Source organism: Telmatherina bonti (genome assembly GCF_933228915.1).
Source record: "Telmatherina bonti genome assembly, chromosome: 13".
In the NCBI taxonomy this organism is placed as follows: Eukaryota; Metazoa; Chordata; class Actinopteri; order Atheriniformes; family Telmatherinidae; genus Telmatherina; species Telmatherina bonti.
In genome coordinates, this window is record NC_136611.1 from 19,293,538 (window position 1) to 19,312,612 (window position 19,075).

General features: G+C 37.5%; 3 protein-coding genes across 3 annotated transcripts; 1 reads left to right on the forward strand and 2 right to left on the reverse strand.

Moving 5' to 3' along the window:
- Window positions 1–2,802: 2,802 nt before the first annotated feature.
- Window positions 2,803–4,831, reverse strand: cUnh2orf68 (chromosome Un C2orf68 homolog). The gene is made up of 4 exons (XM_079251796.1): window positions 4,655–4,831; window positions 3,794–3,909; window positions 3,549–3,694; window positions 2,803–3,470 (listed from the first exon to the last, which is right to left on the reverse strand). The coding sequence occupies exons 1-4, from the start codon at window positions 4,762–4,764 to the stop codon at window positions 3,348–3,350; spliced, it is 495 nt and encodes a 164-aa protein (XP_079107922.1). The 5' UTR covers window positions 4,765–4,831; the 3' UTR covers window positions 2,803–3,347.
- A 309-nt stretch (window positions 4,832–5,140) lies between these two features.
- On the forward strand, window positions 5,141–10,767 carry usp39 (ubiquitin specific peptidase 39). Its single transcript, XM_079251264.1, has 13 exons — window positions 5,141–5,292; window positions 5,578–5,656; window positions 5,749–5,843; window positions 5,948–6,084; window positions 6,928–7,080; window positions 7,172–7,397; window positions 7,483–7,557; window positions 7,660–7,727; window positions 8,517–8,705; window positions 8,870–9,012; window positions 9,180–9,315; window positions 9,461–9,547; window positions 10,548–10,767. Exons 1-13 carry the CDS (start codon window positions 5,232–5,234, stop codon window positions 10,596–10,598), a joined length of 1,500 nt encoding a protein of 499 aa, XP_079107390.1. The 5' UTR covers window positions 5,141–5,231; the 3' UTR covers window positions 10,599–10,767.
- A 135-nt stretch (window positions 10,768–10,902) lies between these two features.
- Window positions 10,903–17,999, reverse strand: sftpbb (surfactant protein Bb). The gene is made up of 11 exons (XM_079251419.1): window positions 17,881–17,999; window positions 17,641–17,690; window positions 17,418–17,492; window positions 17,010–17,132; window positions 16,764–16,898; window positions 16,575–16,655; window positions 16,300–16,483; window positions 15,326–15,468; window positions 15,079–15,159; window positions 14,582–14,686; window positions 10,903–11,292 (listed from the first exon to the last, which is right to left on the reverse strand). The coding sequence occupies exons 1-11, from the start codon at window positions 17,930–17,932 to the stop codon at window positions 11,254–11,256; spliced, it is 1,068 nt and encodes a 355-aa protein (XP_079107545.1). The 5' UTR covers window positions 17,933–17,999; the 3' UTR covers window positions 10,903–11,253.
- Between the last annotated feature and the right edge of the window lie 1,076 nt (window positions 18,000–19,075).

Genomic DNA, 19,075 nt, shown 5'->3' on the forward strand with positions numbered 1-19,075 from the left:
TCTGTGCAAAATGATGCAGAGCTACCAGGGTCTAAGAAGGCATAAGTTATCATAATTGTTTGGCTCTTCTTGGACTTGACTCGTACAGGCAAAATTGACAGAGTGCAATTGCGCTCCCCGGCCCCAGTTAAACCACTGGATTGGACAGCAATTGAAACCTTTTTACTAGTTGTCTCAACATCATCCTCCTTCTGGACTGGACCAGCTTCCTTTTCTTTGGGGCAAACATGCAACATTGTGGGACGCTTCGAACCACACACTTTACAGTGAAGTCGTCTTCTGCAGGTTTTACTCATGTGCCCAATGCACAGACAGCCAAAACATATCCCCTTTCCTTTCAGAAATGTCATTTTCTCCCCATGTGTTCTCCTTTCCAGTAGCGGACACACCTCCAAGTGATGTCCTGATCCACAAAAAAGACAGTTCTTAACAACAAGCGAGTCTCTTTCTCTCCTCATACAGAGCTCCACCTTCTTCTCTGTTGTTCCAACAATGGTAGCAAAGCTACTTCTTTTCATCTTTGAGTGTGACTGTGACTTAGAAGCTCCAACATTTCTCTTTGTTGACGAAAAGGAATCTTAAATATCACCAAACAGTGGATCACTCGCGATTTTCACCTGTTTCTCAATAAACTGGACAATGTCCTGTGGGATGGCTCTTCTGTGAAACCTCTCTTGTATATCACAAACAACATTCCTCCATTTATATGGCAACTTCCTGATAATTATTTGTATATTGCCAGGAATATCCAACTCATGCATAATTTCAGTGTCCATCATAACATTGCAGCATTCCCGTAGCAAAAAACTATATGCTTGCAAGGCTCTCACATCCTCAGATTTTATGTCAGGCCAGGATAAAACTTTCTCCATGTAAGCAGTGATTACTTTTATAGAGCTGCCAAAATGTTCCTGAAGTAACGATTTTGCATTAACATATCCAGCATCATTGGGCATGTGAACACAGCTCCTTACTAGTTCCTGAGGCTGACCTCAAGTGTATTGTTCTAAGAAATACAGACAATCTTTTGCATTGTGTGTTTTCACTTCAATGCTATGTTCAAAGGCACTCATGAAGGTCTTGTACTGGAGAGGATCACCATCAAATATTGGAATGTCCCTTCTTGGCAGTGAAAATAAAGACTGTTGATTAACAAATAACGAGGTAATTTCGTTTTGTCTTTCCAACACTGACATTAATTGTATATTTTCATTAGTTGTTGCTGGATGTGCTTGACTTGTTGATTGTGGGTAAGACGGATTCTGAGTTTGAACTCCATCTTGCTGCATCTTTAAATTGTCCTGATTTAAAGATGTATCTTGTATCTGTAGATCAACTTGTTTTATTTTGTGGCGGGCACCCATATGTGAATACAACTGCCAAGCTGAAACACTGTCACAAGCTTGTTGTCCAGTTACTGTTGGCACAAATGTTTTAGCATAAGCATTCAATGTTTGAGATTTCTTCTGTTCTTTCTCAAAATAGGAATTCATTCCATCTGATCCAGTTTGTGAAGCATCTGCTGCTTCAGAACAAACAGATCACTGCTGTAACACCTTTACTTTAGCCATTGATGCTGCTATTTCAGTCTTCAAATTCAGTTCCTCTTTCTTCTTCCTGAGCTGTTCCACTTGCTCTTCCAAAGCAGGCTTTTGTTTTAACATTTTTTGTCGCGCCACTAATGCAGCCATGTCTGCTTCTGCCTTTATGCGGGCTGAAGATGTTGAAGATAGAGATGACCTACTCTTAGATGAGCAGCTTCCTCTTGAGCCTCTGCTACCAACATTGGAAACACTGTCACTTGGCTTCACCTCCTCTACGATATCATTACACTTTGAGAAGTCAGAAACACAGGATTCTGTCATGATTTTATCTGCAGAAGATTCACCACAAGTTAGATGAGATTCTTGGGGATGAGAATTTTCCTCTGTAGTTGCAGTTCTATCACTGACCAAATGTCCATCTGCAGTTAAAGGCCACCTTCTGACATCATCTATAAATGCACTGTTGAATTTAGGAATGCTTGAAAACCACATATTTTGTTTCTATTGTTTATCTAGTGGAAGCAGTGGAATCACAGATTCATGGAGCATGGTTATTTTTTGTGTTAGCAGTTTTAAATGATCTAAATGAGACTAAACAGTATTGACATTTTCTCTACTTTGCATAAATTCTTTAATGGTTTTTAGCACAGCTTTAACTTCATTAACTTTCGTTTGACATTCCTTTTGAAGCCTTTCAATCTTATTTCCTAAAGCTTTAACAGTGAGCTTTGACTGTCTTTTTCCATCTTTGTCTTTAACACCAGAAATTGAGTTGGATTCATTTGACTCATTTGACTTATTTCCGTACTCATGATTAATTAAATGTCCACTACCTGAGCGTGATGGGTTTGTAATATTGGCAGTACATGTGCAGTATGATACCAGCAGGCCAATTATTCATTTGATAGAGCCTGCAGGCCAAAATTGGCCTGTGGGCCAGAGTTTGACACCTGTGCATTAGAGCTTTTAACTAAAAAATAATGCCCAAAATCATTGACAAAAGAAAATTACGATTGCTTTGTGGGGAGCTGCACTCTCAGGACTACCCTTGATCTAAGATAATGTCATTCTTTAAGTTATTTTCACTTGGATATAAAAAGGATAGGAAAAATATGTATCAGATTAACCCAGTAAAATAAATATTCCCTAGTTAACTTCCAGACACAATTGAACTGCAAAAATGTCTTTCATGTGTGTGTCATTTTATATGGAAACTTTTGTTCTCAAAAATGATTACAATATCAAAAATAAACGTCTCTCAACTTCAAATAAATAATACCAAAAAATACAAAAACAATTTTACAACATTGACACATTATTGTGGCTCCATCTACGAAAAAAAAAAACAACAACAATTTTCATTTTTATAAAGATCATATCACTGATAGCCTCGTGCCCCACTTACAGTGTTTTTACAAAAACAAAAAAAAGTAAAAGGCTGACATTTTGTGTATAAAAACTAGATCTTTTTAAACTCAGGTACCAAAGGAGCTAAAAGTAAGCATCAACACAATTTAAAGGTCCGGTTAATTTCAAAGTGTACTATGTATCACCAGTGGTGTAATGGAGGAGATAACAAAACAGTCCAGAGTTGCTAAAATGTAATAAATATGTCTCCTTAAAAAACAAAGTATGGCTTGGTTGTGGGTCATCTCTGACAACAATGACACTACCAGATATCTATCCTCTTTATGCCCTTTCTACACAACAATTTTAAAGCTTTGGGGGAGCACAGAACTGCAAATGCAGTATTGCCCTCCTTTGTGCGCAGCCCCTCTATTTTGGCAGTTTGCCGTTTAGTAATCAGCGCTTGTCTCGTCGTTTGTCAATCTCCTTTTGAATTCGAGTCTCTAAAGCCACCTTCATAGCTGCATTCAGGATGTTCTTCTCTGCAACACGCTCGACTACCTTCTCTGGTTTATCCTCCTTTAAAAGAAAAATTAAGTAATTAAAACCAAGATAAAGCTAAAAGAGCATGTCAAAGACAAAGGGGTGTGCATTAACCTTGTGGACAAGGAAAGATGTAATGGCACCAGAGTCAGCCTGATAGTCGAGCCAGAAGAGTTCAGTCCCATGGATTTCAGTCTCTGTGCTTGACCCACTTTCATTGGACTCTTCAGCATCAGCACCAGCCCCTGGCTCTGAACCGTCTGAAAAATTAGCCCACACACACAAACAAATTATCTTTCCTCCGGTGGACACGGTCATCAGCAAAAACTCAGGAAAAAAAAAAAAAAAATCAATCTAACGTCTTTGTCGAGGGTGGTAGACTTGGATGTCAGGCCGTCGGGGTCTTCTTGGGGTTGTGGTGTGCCTCCGTCGCTGACGCTCTTTGGCTTGCTTTACTTCTTTATCATAATCGTCTCTTGAAAAGACAAATCATATTTAATTGTTGCATAGAAAAACATGTTTTTGCATGAGTCACATAACTGAAAAAGGAAAAAAAGCAAGTTGTCATATAATCAAGCTAAAACTACTATACTACTTAAATCTACTCTGTATGTTTTTTAAACATCAACTCAATTCTGCTGTAGCTATAAATACATTGTAAGAACTAAATTTGCTTTACTTAACTGCAATTTAAACTATGGCAAACATTTTTCCATACTCCATATCAAGCTAAAGTGCCAAAAACTACATACCTGCAAAAATTTGACACCACTGTCAACCAAAAAAGGGTAATAAATATAGGTATTATCTAAATTAACAAATCAAAATAATTTTCCCCTCTATATTTCTCTCCATGTATTTGAGTACTTTAAAATAAAACATGTTGGGCAGAATATCTAGTCTATTTTAACTCTACTTGGCACCGAAATTGCGCATCCATTGACTATTTTTGAATAATAGGAAAATTATATTCATTGTGCCTCTCATTGCCACATCCCAAAGTCAACTTTAGTCAACGGGCCTGAGCGACCTTGCGTTATACTTTCAACTTTAAGCATGTGTGTGTTTATAACAGTCCTTTTTTTTTTTTTTTTTTTATCTTGACACCATCCTTCCCAATAATATGCAATAGCAGCTCCTGCTGTTGTAGCTGATATTTGTATCCACTTAATGTGGTTTATTTGCTACTAGCATTAGCTGACAATATTTAAAGAAATCACCTAGCAATCTGGTTCCTTCGAATATGGTGCAGGAAGCCGTGGCTCATATCCAAACGCCCCCCGGGTTTATATTTCAGCTCATGCACTCCATCCTCTCGTAAAATATCCATTTCAGTTAACAATTACAATATCTTAATAATATTTATAAACAAACGATTACAGGTCTTAATGAAAACATCGACAAAAAGCTAAGTTGCTAGCTAGCGTTGGTAAGTTGTCCAACCGCAACACTCCCGGAGTTTTGTCAAAATTGAATATCGAAAAAGATTTACAAAAAAAGAAAAAAAAAGAAAAGAAAACTGAAGTAATAAAATAAATCACAACTCATTGAAACACAATTATGTGCAAATAAACATGCTAGTACAGATCACCTTTTGTACTGATCTTAACAACGGAATGATATGTGGCAAAGATTGGTGGTGAAACTCCGGGTTAGATTTTAGTATGCTACGCCGTATTAACGACGTACAACCACCGCGAGTTTCGAGGGACAAGTTAGCCCCATTCATCTTGCTCAAATGATATAAAGTTTTTGCCCTCTTTGTTGTTTTAATATTATAATACAAAAACTACAGTGATGATTTCTTTAAAGCGAGAAAGAGAGACAGAGGTCGACGACGATGATAACGACGAGGGAGGTAGGTTTTTTGTTTTTTAATCTAACGTCAGTTTTGCGTTTGGTTAGCCATTTATAAAGTTGCTAGCTAACCTTGTTATGGATTTATAAACTGGTTGGTTCAGTCTTTGGGTGGAAAGCGGATTAACACTTGTATATTTAAAGTATTTCACGGTTTTCTCAAAGATTTTCCGAACACCAAAACAACTAAGCCGTAAGAACTTCATTGATATGCTAGCCAATATGTTTAGCTAGTCAGTTTGTACCTTCGTTTGGTTTTCTATTTTTCAATCACTTGTTGTTACAGTGACAGCCAAAGTAGGACGAGGACGTGTAGTAGAAGACCGGAGAAGCCGACATTGCCCTTACCTTGACACTATAAACAGGCAAGACCAGGCTGAATGTTCAATGCTAATGTTAGCCCCAAATGCTAGTTAGCCCCGTGCGTGTTAACAACTAATTCCTGCTCCTTCTGCAGGAGTGTGCTGGACTTTGACTTTGAGAAGCTTTGCTCCATCTCTCTTTCCCACATTAACGTGTATGCCTGTCTCATATGTGGGAAATATTTTCAAGGTTGGCAAATTGTGTGACATTTTAAGTAGTTCAACATTTTTTTAAATTTATTTATTAATTTTTTTTTTTTTTTAAATAAATGACTTGTGTTTGCTTTCTTGTAGGCAGAGGTCTTAAGTCTCACGCATACACTCACAGTGTACAGTTTACCCATCATGTCTTTCTCAACCTGCACACGCTCAAGTTTTACTGTCTGCCAGATAATTATGAGATCATCGACTCATCTCTCGAAGACATCACTGTAAGTAAAAAAAAAAAATGTTAATGTGGCTGTGTCCTATTATGCCACACGAAACCTGTATTGTGTCTATGCAACACTTTTTACATGAAAATAATAAATATATAATACATGAAATGACAAAAGAAAGCAGTTGTGACTGAAAATTCATGACAAAGGAAATCCCAAAAGATAGTATCCACTCTTTTTTTTTTTTTATCATTTACATTCCTTTGCAGTACACCAGGTATGCATGAAATGCCTTCTCAACCATCCTATCAATATGAATATTTCCAGTCACTTTTTACTTGCCCCAAATAATCTTGGCACATAGCGTCAACACAGTCATTATAAAGAGACTTTGCACAAATTGGCATCTGTCCTCTTTGTGTAAAATTGTCAAACATTTTTCAAACACAACAGCACCGACTGCTCCCACCCAGGACACGGCTCAAAACAATGGGAGACAGGGCCTTAGAAGCAGCTGCTTCCCGCCTGTGGAACGCCTTCCCAATCCACCTTAGGGCCTCACAGACGGTGGACTCTTTTAAGAAAGGACTGAAAACCTTCTTTTTTTAAGAAAGCCTTTTAATGGTTAATTAATTTAATGGTTTTTGATGTTGCAGTTTTTATTTGTTGTTGTTTCTTACTTTTTCTTTTTATATTTATTGCTGTTGTTAACCCTGCTCATTGTAGCACGTTGACATTTGGAATCAAATGTAAAGTGCGTTATAAATAAAATTTATTAATATTATTATTATTTTAAACATTTAGGGTGAAGAGTATTGAGAGATTTGCAGTTGATTGATTTAGTATTTACAAACTCTAGCCCTGTGACAGTAATATTTGACACCTCTTCTTTTTCAGTATGTGTTGAAACCAACTTTCACCAAACAACACATTGCAGGACTGGACAAACAAGGTAAACTGTACAGAGCCTATGATGGTACAACTTACCTGCCGGGCATTGTTGGGCTCAACAACATAAAAGCCAATGACTACGCCAATGTGGTGTTACAGGTATGAAAATCTACAACTATATTTCTGTTTGTGAATTTGTCACAAATTCATGAAATACCAACCGCTGTTGGTATTTGAATGCTCTTTCTAGGCTTTTTCAAATGTCCCCCCTTTGCGGAACTACTTCCTGGAGGAGGAAAACTATCGAGGAATTCACAGACCACCAGGGGACATCATGTTTCTCCTGGTGCAGAGATTTGGTGAGCTGATGCGCAAACTTTGGAATCCGAGAAACTTCAAGGCCCATGTGTCTCCACATGAGATGCTGCAGGCTGTAGTGCTGTGCAGCAAGAAGAACTTCCAAATTACCAAGCAAGGTAATTCTTTAAAGGGTTTCTAAATTGTACTTCCAGTAAGCTAAGGCTAACTTGTGTGCCTGATTTCTTGTTTTCTAATCTGCAGGTGATGCTGTCGACTTCATGACATGGTTCTTAAATGCCCTGCATGGTGCACTTGGTGGCACAAAGAAGAAACCTTGTAAGTTTTATGACTGAGTTTACATGGCACGTTTTAAGGGAAATTCCTGTAGTTTTTATTGGCTTAGCCACCCCAAACTTATTTTTCTCTCTGCTCTCATAGCAATAATTACAAAAGCTTTTCAAGGCTCCATGCGCATCTTTTCCAAGAAACTTCCACACCCAGATTTGGTAAGTTTCTTGCTAACATAAAGAACCCCTCTGTGGTACGACGACATATCCAGAAGGAAGAATAAGACCATTTTCCAACCAAGGGATGGTAGAAATTCACATTTTCGTTTATTTTAACATGCTAAGTATAATATGAACAGCTTTAATAGCAGAATAGCTACCGTTCTTCAAGTCATCATCCACAGAAATTCAAGAATCAAGTGGTTTTTGGACAAATTTTGCACAGAGTCCTGTAACTGGTTTTGGTTTTGTTGAAATGTAAGATTTCTACAGATGAAATTTGTGATGTGTGCCAACAACTGCAGCTCCAAGGCCTTCTGAGCTGTTAAAATGCATTGCTCTTAAAAGCCAATTAATTATACAGCGTTATATCTGAGATATTCACCACAGATGTGGTGAAGGTCTTCCCTGTTAGAAAGCCAGAGATCATTCTTGGCAACATCTCTGCAGTTTTTACTTAATAAGTTGTTTACCATAAGAATAGCGATGTTACATCAAATGAAAATGGCTTGACTGTGCGACTGGGGCACATTAAGAATTTCTATATCACGTATTTGCTCTGTGATTTCCACTTGAGTTTGATTAAATGAACAGAAAGAAAATGTCTCATAAAAATCAAGTCAAATTTTGATCAAAGTGTTGTACATTGAATAAAAATATGAAGCAGAAGAATTTAAGAAAAATTTATTTAAAAAAAACAATTTACATTGAATTATAATTTTCTATATTCCTCCCCCATAAAAAAAAACAAAAACAAAAAAACTTATTTGGTGTGTCTCAAATTTGCAGTTACCAGAAGAGAAAGAGGCGTTGCTTCTGACAGAGGAGTACCAGGAGCAGATGTCTGAGTCTACCTTCCTGTTTCTGACACTTGACCTCCCAACAGCTCCTCTGTACAAGGATGAAAAGGAGCAGCTTATCATCCCGCAGGTCCCTCTCTTCAACATCCTGGCCAAATTTAGTGGCAGCACAGAGAAGGTATTGAACTCTTTACTGTCTTTTATTGTCAAATGCGAGGAAAACAAGCAAATGTGTAAACTCCCAAACTGCAGGGCAGTTATCTGTATAATTGATATATTTGTAAAAAAATAAATAAAAAAAAAGAAAAAAGTAATGTTTATATTTCTTCATTTTGAATTCAGGAATACAAAACCTACAAAGAGAATTTTCTCAAGAGGTTCCAGTTGACCAAACTGCCTCCATACCTCATCTTTTGTATCAAAAGATTTACCAAGAACAACTTCTTTGTGGAAAAAAACCCAACAATTGTCAACTTCCCCATCACGTAAGAGCTGTCCATACATTTTGTCTTTTGATACAGCTTTTGCTCACGTGTCTTGCAGAGCCATGACATTTAGGTATATGATAATATGCATCTCTTCTGTATCAGTATTTTGTCTTCAGCATTGGTATAAACTCCATTATGTTTTTGTTTTATATTTGTTTAAACAGGAATGTAGACCTTCGTGAATACCTGACTGAAGAGGCTCAAGCTACAGAGAAGAACACAACCTATGATCTTGTTGCAAACATTGTGCATGATGGGAAACCTTCTGAAGGAGCTTACAGAATACATGTTCTTCATCATGTAGGTTGCAGTCTGACATTTCTGTAAAGAGACACTCTTGAATATATTTTTTCATTATTATACCTTTGTTGCAAGCACTCAGTGCTTTTGCACCTAAACACTGCTGTATAGAAATGGATAGTCAAGAGTCTTATGTTTTATTCAGGGAACAGGGAAGTGGTATGAGATGCAGGACCTGCAGGTGATTGACATCCTTCCGCAGATGATCACGCTGTCTGAGGCATACATCCAGGTAATTCCACCTTAATCTGCTGCCAAATAATATGAATATTAATATCAGCTTTCTCATGCATCTTACCCAACACACTTGGATGTCTCAGATTTTTTAAATTGGTTCAATAAGAGACCAGAGGGCTGAATGAAGTGTCAGGAATTTTCAACCAAGGTTTATATGTAGTGTTTAGTGTAGTATTCAAAAATATGAACTACTATGTTTTTATACCTTATTAGTTTCAAATCATTGTAAAGTTTTTTTGAAAGGTTTTTCATGTGTTCAACTGGTTCTCACATAAGTTGAATTGAAGACCTGAAGTCAGTGCATATTATTGTAGACTGTCTTTAGTCAACATTACAACTTAATGATTATTGCAACTAGCTTGATGCTTCTGGGGGGTTTGTCTGTGAAGAGCTTTATTTTAATCTCATTCATGACTGCACGTTATGAGGGGTCGATAGTCTGTTAACCAATCTTCATAATAGACAGCAACCGTATAAAATGTACACAGTTGCCATAGAGTCAGAACACAGAAGTTATAGATATACTGAATTAAAACAAAATGGGAATTTTCATAAATTATTCAAAAAATGATCTCATTATTCCAACATTTTCAGGACAGTTTTTAAATGAGACATGATAAATGTATTCCTCAGGATTTTATTAGTGTTTGTCCCCATTGGATAGAGTTGCCTTATTCACCTAGTTATTTAAACATAATGGAGCTCTTATTTGACTTAATTTTATATTGAAGTTGTGTAGAAAACATGATAAAAAAAAAATAAAATAAAAGTACCATCAGAGATGGCTCATACAGTGATGTTAAACATAACTACATTTTTGTCTTTAGTTAAGAGGTTTTCTTGGAAAGGTTATTTTATTTCCATAAAGCTTTGTTATGGACGTTGTTCAAATTTCAGAAGGCTGAAATCTGAGTATTATCCTGAAATGAAAGAACAAGATCAATGTTCTTCTAAAATACTTTGTTTCTAATTCATATCTTTTTCACCTTTCACAGATCTGGAAGAGACAAGAGAGTGATACCACAAACAATCACGCAAGGATGTAAATAAGGCAGGTTTTCCACTGGATGATCAGAAGTTTTGTCATCATTTGGAAAAATGTGATTGAGATGGTTGACGGGCAAAGAAGTGAATAAGTGGCAGGAGAACAATTAAAACCACAAAAAAATAATGTAAATGTTTTCACGTTTTTTCACAGTTTTATCTTTTTACCAAGTGGAGGTTTCTGAATAAACCAGTTCCAGGAAACATAATTGTCTGTTCATTTTTAATAACACATGTCTTAATTAAATCTTCAGAGTGGTCATTTAGACTAACAATTATAATCAGAAGCAGCAGTCATTTAAACTGCCTGTAATATACATTGAAAGATCATTTTAAAATGGACAATAGCACAAGGCCTTTTCATTGCTTTAACATTCATAATGACAGCTTGTTTATATAGAATAACACTTCACAAAACAAAGCCCTGCAGAAATGTACATTTCTGACTGAATTCCAGCCTCAGTCTTGTAATAGTTCATGCAAACAGTTATATTTAATTAATATTTATGATGGATTAGCTTAAATAGCATGTGGCACGATTAAGTAAAACAAAAAAAAAACATTGATCAGTGCATTATTTTTGTAAAAACAGGAGCTCAGTGCAGTACTGAAAGTACATTGCGTGTAGTCTCAGAGCTGCAGTCAGTTTGGCAGGACTCATTTCTTCCACATGTATTTCTTACAGAAGGTCTGATTCTGTAGGTAAAAACACAGATATGGGACTTAAACACTTTTAAAGTTCTGCAGATTTGTATTTCTTTCAGGATTTTTTTTATTTTTTATTTTAAGGTACAATTTGTTAGGGAGAAAAACATGTTACTTATAATATCAATAGTAGCGGAGGATCTGGCACTGGAGACAAAACTTGCCATGCTCATTGAGCTGCATATACACTACTCAAAAAGTTAGGGATATTTGGCTTTCAGGTGAAATTTATGGAAAACGCAATATGTTCATGCTACAGTGATATATCATAAAAGTAAGACATTTAAGTAGAAGGATGCACTACTGATTTCCTCATCTCAAAAAATTCATTTAACACAAAAGGTAACAACAATGGTAGTTACACCACAACAAAAAATTTGAACGTCTCAATATCTCGTCATGTGCCCTTGAGCATCAATTACAGCTTGACAACGATGTCTCATGCTGTTCACAAGGCAACTTATTGCCTGCTGAGGCATGGCATCCCACTCTTCTTGAAGGGCAGCCCTCAGGTCTTTGAGGTTCTGGGGTGCAGGGTTTCGAGCCTCTACACGACGGCTCAGCTGATCCCACAGGTTTTCAATGGGATTCAGGTCTGGAGAGAGTGCAGGCCATTCCATTTGAGGTACACCAGTCTCCAACAGCCGTTCCCTGATGATGCGGCCTCGATGAGCAGGAGCATTGTCGTCCATGAAGATGAAATTAGGCCTGTGCTGTTCATGTAGGGGCACAATCACTGGATTAATGATGTTATTCAGGTAGTATGGGCTTGTCACTGTACCATTCACAAAGTGTAGGGCAGTTCTGTACCAAGTGGACACCCCTGCCCACACTGTAACACCGCCACCACCAAAAGCTCGCCTGGTGACAACAGTGGCTGATGCAAAGCGCTCTCCCTGACGTCTCCAACATCGTTGCCGGCCATCATTTCTGCTCAGTGTGAATCGACTTTCATCAGAGAACAGCACTGAGGCCCACTGGTTCCTCGTCCAGCGTAAATGCTCCCTGGCCCATGCAAGACGATGATGCCTGTGCCTGGTGGTGTGGTCAGGTACCCGTGCAGGTCGTCTAGCACGCAGACCACGCTGATGGAAACGGTTTCGAATGGTCTGACGTGACACTTGGGTGCCTCTCACCTCTCTTAAACGTGCCTGGAGTTGAGTGGCATTCATCATCCGGTTTCTCAGGGCAGTGTTCACAATGTAGCGGTCATCAGCACGGGATGTGGCCAAAGGACGTCCACTTCTAGGCCTTTCTGTGACTCTTCCAGTCTCTCCATATCTCTGTTGCAACCTGCTGATGACACTCTGTGACACTCCAAGCTCAGTGGCCACTTCTGTCTGAGAACGTCCTGTTTGAAGCATCGCAATGGCAAGGGACTGTTGTTCCATTGTTAGGTGTCGTCTTGGTCTCATGATGTCAAAATGTGAACAGCATGATGAGGACAACTGTTTAAACACCAGCTCTAATTGAACCAGGACATTTTATTGGTCAATTCAAGGATCACACACCTGCCGTGATTTTTGCCGTTAAGCTCCGTGTTAGAGAACAGCAACTTGTGCAAAATTTATTGAAACATTTAACAGTTGGACATGTGCATTTAAAAGCTTAGAGAAGATCACATTAAGTTCACCTGTACAGGTTTGAATGCATTTTAGGCTTGTTGTGAAATTTCACCCAAAAGCTGAATATCCCTAACTTTTTGTGAATAGTATATACCTTTTTACTCAAGCCTCTAAAGTACGATTAAATCAATGTATTTATAAAGCACTTATCATACAAAAAGTAGCACAAAAAGTGCTTTATACAGCGATTTGTATAAGAAGAACTCTGGCACTTTGAAAACACAAGTCTTCACAATTTTAAAAACAAAACACGTTTAAAAATGGCTTTATTATCATTATTGTTATTGCTTCCTCTTTCTCACATGTACCATACAGTCACAACATGTATGCCCATGAGACTTCTCAGACTGTCTCATATCTGGTGATATCTTGCATTAAAATGTGGCTGTAAGATAATTATTTGCCTGATTTTCACTTTCTCCATACCTAAGCCCTTTTTGCATAGCTGTGTTTCTTCTTATAAAGAGCTGCGCTTTTATGATGCATTATGCATGGACTGTCGATGGGCACAGATCAGCACTATAAAGCATTTTGTTTCTGGGCTTCAGTTCATCCATGAACTCATGGATCTTCTGTGACGATGATGATTTGTCTCAGTGTTTGTGAACTCCAGATCATCATTGAGGGTGCTGATGCAGCCATTTCAGATGCATTCAGGATTCAAACCTACTTAAACAGTTCTGTGTTATAATCACAAAATACCACAGACATAAAATCGACTTCTTTTTTTCTTTTATATAAGGCTTTAATTCTGGTACAAGTAAAAATTAGTGAAAAAAAAGAAACCCTGTCCAGTTCTGTCATTTTAAAACAATGTAATTATGCGCAAGGTTCTTTCAGTGTTTTAACATTCATGACAGCTTGTTTATATAAATTAACAAAACAAAGCCCTGCAGAAATATATAATTCCAGCCTAAGTCTTGCGATAGTTCATGCAAACAGTAATATTTAAACAACATTTATGATGGATTAGTGCTTATCCAACATATTTGATGGATTATACCAGTGCATTTTCACTGGTATAAATGAAAACGCAACTATGAACTTAGTATTATTAGGTCCATTATTAGGTCCAAACCAAAAATAAAAGCCTTAACCAAATGACTAAATGGTGATTTAAAAAAAAAGAGCTGCATGCAGTATATTAAAAACTGGTGGAAACATCTTCATATTGACTTCATATGACAGCATCTCATGTTGCATTATTTGCTTTAAAGTGGAAAAAATTATTTTGTAATGAAAACTACAAAGTATAAGAAGATTTTTTTGTCCCCTCCAGATGATGACCTACATTAATTAGATTTATTAGAAATGTGATGACCCCCAGCACTATTTGTTGAGTTTTTGGAGGTGCTATCTGGTGATTAGTGACACAGGCCATACCTGGGCCCAGCCGTGCTCTGCCACTTATTTAAACATGTCACCAGCTTTAACTAGGGGTGTCTTCCAGGCCGGGACTGGGAGATCACCTGGGTTTTGTTCAGGTGCAGCATGTTTATGTTTTGGTTCATGTACAATTTCATATATCACTGACAGACCGTTACACCGTTAGACCGTTCCTTTCATAAATTCAGTGTTTGTATGGAACCACGTTGTGCCTGTCTCTCTTTTTATGAGTCTTTGAACTGGGCTGTAACAAAATAAATTACACTTACCCCACATTTCTGAGCAGTTTTCAAGTCTTTGCACCAGTAGCTTGGTCCCCAAATACAGGGAACCTTTCTAAAAGGCTCCATCTTGGAAATGCACATATCAGCTCTCTGCAGAACACAAGAGAAAATATATCAATGTCTTTACCTCCTGGGAGTTGATGTCATCTATTCATGATCATCATGTTCCTGATCAATATGCATAGACTAGAGTTCTCCATACTGGTTCACCGTTTGCCAGTTGATCATCTAATGTCGGAACGTTCTAGTTTTACTGCTTAAGAAAATGTGCTGCTGCAAGCAATAGCTTTTACAAAAGTGGCCTAATTTCAACCATGGAGCTGTCTTGTGCTAATCATTAGGATTAGGCCACAGATAGCAAGACTAAGTACTGCTGAATCATGCAAAGCTGTACTTTGTGAAGACTGCTTGGTCTCCTTATTATTAAACATTTCTTAAAGAGAAAGGGGTGCTTATGTGTGCGGTCTTTAGCCTATTCTTACTTCACAAACATGTGGAAGATCCATCTGGTTGCCCAAAACTCTCTGCAGCTGAGACCCATAGATTCTAGTGAAAGCGTCACACTGAAAAGACAACACATAGTTTTTCATATGAAACAATTAACCGTTTCTGTTCTGCTGTGAGCAATAAACAAGGAAAGCTTGCATAATTAAATTAGACATTACAAAATACATTGACTGGTTCAAGATATTTAGAGTTTGTCATTTGTGATGGATTTTAAAAGCTGACCTTGGGGATGGCATTTGGGTGATAAATGCAGACAGACTGCAGGAAAGCTGATGTCTGATGTTCAGTTGCATTGATTCCCAGGTGCAGGCGACTCAGTGCAGCCAGTGTTCGGCATGATTCGCAGTCCGAGGGGTGGGGCACCTCTGGTAAATCAGTACAGTGTTAACTTTATGACAATGAGGAAGTCTGAGAATCAGATTTAACGCTAAAATTGTAGTTAAAAGTATTAATTGCTGTAAGCAGTGACAAGGACGGTAATCAGTTTAGCTAATCACGTCACCACGGTCACATTGTTGCTGATTACATGGAAAGTGTGTTTGTGTTCATTAAAGTTCCCACAGCTGTCAAATGATACAAGTTATGGACATGAGGAAGAGGCGCAGTCTAGTCCCCAAGTGAATACATAAAACAGGCAGGGTCCCACTTCCAGGTTGGTAGTTTTGCAGTTATTGCAGCTAAATGCTTCTAAATATCTAAAACCCATCTGGTATCTTAATCTGTGATGGTTGGAAAAAACTTTGTACCCAAATCTTTCAATACAATTTAACATTGTGATTGCATTAATATTGACAAGTAAGGCTGTCACATGTGGAGTTATTGGCAATAATGCAAAATAGATCTTTCCAGATGTAATGTAGGTCATGTAATGCATTTTACAGTTATTATTATCAAATTACAAGTGCTGGAACTTGAGGTCATAGGATGTTTTAAAATTACATTTCATAGAAAGAATAGCTGTATTTAATTACTGAAATGTGACATGTTTCAAAAGCTGCATGCAGTGTATAAAGGCTAATTCTAGTTCAAATCACTGAAGGTGCTACAGTGGTTGAAGTGACAAGGTGAAAATGACTCAAAACCAAATTTATAAACATATGTTATATGTTATAATCTGTTCTGTGTGCAGAAAAAATAATAACAATAAAGACTTCTGTAAACCTCACAGTGTGGTCCCAAATAAAAATTTAACAAACCTTGTACAGTCTGCTCTCCAAACAAACAGAGGTGTAAAAGAGTGCAGACTGTGTGAGGTGCAGCGGATGATAAAAGGAATTCCACAATCTCTGCACCATATTTGTTGACAAAGTCATCACACTGGTCCTTATAGCTTTTAGGCACAAGATCACAGACCTCTTCCATGAGCTTCATCAAAGCATCCTGTAGGCAAAGAAGGAGCATTTTGACATACATAAAATGATGAGTGGCAGGGACACATGTTTGTATCAATGTAATCAAGGGGAAGATTAACCTCAGTCATGTTTTTGGGCAGTAGGGTCTCAAGTTTCTTCATAATAAACAAACATAGGGCGCAAACTGGGCTGAACAGCTCCTAAAAAGAAGATTTTACAGGAAATTATGAAACTATTCATGCAGGAACAAGGTTTCACTTCACCTACCACTTTCTATTCTACTCCCACTTCTGCTTTCTGATACTAACTTGAGGCTTGGTGGAGGTGCCTAGTGCAGAGCTGGATAAGCTTTGGTCTACAGTATGATCAGAAAGTTTTTGAGGTTCCTCTTTCTTCTTCTGGGAAGCACAGAGTCCAAAAACCATGCAGATCTCTTCCGGTTTCTACAAAAACACATAATCTTGAAAAGCAAATGTCTGTGTAGATAGATATGTTAATAATTTCCCCACATGGAAGAAAAAAGAAACAAAGAAAAAACCCGAATGTAAACTCACCAAGTGATGATGTGTTTGTTGAAGAACTTTTGGCAGGTATGTCTTCACCTGTGTATCACATTCTGATGCCTGTTGTTCAGGCAGGCGCTGACACAAAGCATGCAAGGTTTCGTACAGAGTCACCTGTAAAAGCACTGCTGTTAATTATGTCTTTTATGGAGACTTTTTTTTATTTAACTACAACATGCAAAACAGCTTGATGTGTCTAAATAATTGTAATTATCGCTTTAAAAACTTTTTAATGAGGCTTTTTTTTTTTTTAACTGAATGCATGCTTGCAATAGAGAAATCCATCAGTAAACATGGTCATTTAAAAAAAAAGTGTTTGCAGGTGCATTCTTATGATGTTCTTGTTACAGCTCTATTAACTTGGCTTCATCATAAAGTAAACATAGTAAAGTTGCTTACTTTAGTGTCACTGCTGGAAATCATGTTTGCAGACAGCTGGATGATCTGGCTGCATTCTGGACAGAGATCCAATGTCTGACAAGGAGACGCCAGTGTAAGACTTCATATTCATAGCATTTGTATTTATTTATACATAAAACAAGATCTGAAAGAGTTTTATGTCAAGGTACAAAAACAGAATAGAGTAGCCTACTTCTAAATAAATAGTAACTGGAAGGCTTACCAAATGTTCACTTCTAATGAATGAAGGGTCAACAATAAACCTGGAGTTTCCTTTAGCAAAAACACAGAGATAAAGATAGTGAAATGAAAAGAAAAGAGCAACCAATAAAGACTTAGAAAGGATAATAATAGACTGTATAGGTATGGACACAAACAACGGTTGTTGTTACAGCTTCATATGAGAATTAATGGCGACTGGACAGGTGCTGTTGTGAAGCAAATAAATTGCTCTTCATCTTACCGGGCCACAGACACGCTGCGAGGACCATCAGCACAAAACCCGACGATGACATGGTTTGCAGAACCTCAGGACAGAACAAAAACACAGACGACTAAAAAACATAAGCTCTGCTGTTGTTGTCAGGGCGGACCGGAAATATAGCTTCACTGGTCTCACCCAATCAGAGCAAAATAAATAATGCGCAGGCGCTGTTATCCATAGACATCATATATACGCACAGACATCATATATATGATGTCTATGCTGTTATCGGAAATAAAATAAACCCAAAATGTAACTGAGTATGCAGCATTGTTAAACACTGTGGACGTGGGAAATTATTTGCACAAATGTAGGTATATTCTATACAAATGTAATTTTCCGAGTAAGAAAAAACGTAACAAAATGAAGTCAAATGTAGGTTCATTTTAATGTGTGATGTGTGAAACTCCTGGAGACATCACCATACAGACATCAAGTAGAACAGCTGGTCCACTGGTGCTGTCAGAACCACCTGGAGCCGCTCAAGACTGTTGAGTTAATAGTGGACAACAGGAGAAATCCTCCGGACACCACTATGCTGACCCCTCACACCCTGCACACACGCTGTTTAAATTTCTCCAGTCTGGTAGGCGGATTAAAGGTCCACTCAAATCCCAGCAGACACAGGAACAGTTTCGTCCCCCTGGACATCACTGTCATGAATAAAATGCACGCTGATACACACTTACACATATCTGTGTAACTTGTAATTACTGTCAAATACTATGTAGATACCATGTACATTGCAACAACATAAACCAACAACATGTACACATATTACATATACTTTTTTATTTTTTTTACACAAACGGAACCTCTTTTTTTTTTTTTTTTTTTTTTTTTTTTTTTTAACACAAACGGAACCTCATAATAAATAATTAGAGAATAACCAATGGTCATTGTTGCTTGCACTCATATTACTACTTTCTTTTAGTTTTTACTTTTTTGTTTGTTTGTTTGTTTGTTTTAATTAAACTCTTTCTCTCTTTTTTGCTTATTCTTTGCCTATTTATAATGTAAGCACAATCATAAGCAACTTGCCACCGGGGTCAAATTCCTTGTTTGTACAAAGGAATCAAGCAGAAAGCAATTTTGTCTTCATTCTGACTCATATTTTTTATTTCTTAATTTTGTGTGTTTTTGGTAAGGGTGCAAGTCGATTAAACATATAATG

Bases quoted from the DNA above. Each gene is read 5' to 3' on its own strand.
- cUnh2orf68 (XM_079251796.1), bottom strand. From the start codon at position 4,764: ATGGATATTTTACGAGAGGATGGAGTGCATGAGCTGAAATATAAACCC. The intron at 3,910-4,654 runs GTGATTTCTTTA...TGTCTTTTCAAG, and splicing joins CGAAGGAACCAGATTGCTAG to AGACGATTATGATAAAGAAG. The intron at 3,695-3,793 runs GTTAGATTGATT...CTAATTTTTCAG, and splicing joins CTACCACCCTCGACAAAGAC to ACGGTTCAGAGCCAGGGGCT.
- usp39 (XM_079251264.1), top strand. From the start codon at position 5,232: ATGATTTCTTTAAAGCGAGAAAGAGAGACAGAGGTCGACGACGATGAT. The intron at 5,293-5,577 runs GTAGGTTTTTTG...TTGTTGTTACAG, and splicing joins CGATGATAACGACGAGGGAG to TGACAGCCAAAGTAGGACGA. The intron at 9,316-9,460 runs GTAGGTTGCAGT...TGTTTTATTCAG, and splicing joins GAATACATGTTCTTCATCAT to GGAACAGGGAAGTGGTATGA.
- sftpbb (XM_079251419.1), bottom strand. From the start codon at position 17,932: ATGTCATCGTCGGGTTTTGTGCTGATGGTCCTCGCAGCGTGTCTGTGG. The intron at 15,160-15,325 runs GTCAGCTTTTAA...TTGTCTTTTCAG, and splicing joins ACCCAAATGCCATCCCCAAG to TGTGACGCTTTCACTAGAAT. The intron at 11,293-14,581 runs GTAAGTGTAATT...TTTTACCTACAG, and splicing joins AAACTGCTCAGAAATGTGGG to AATCAGACCTTCTGTAAGAA.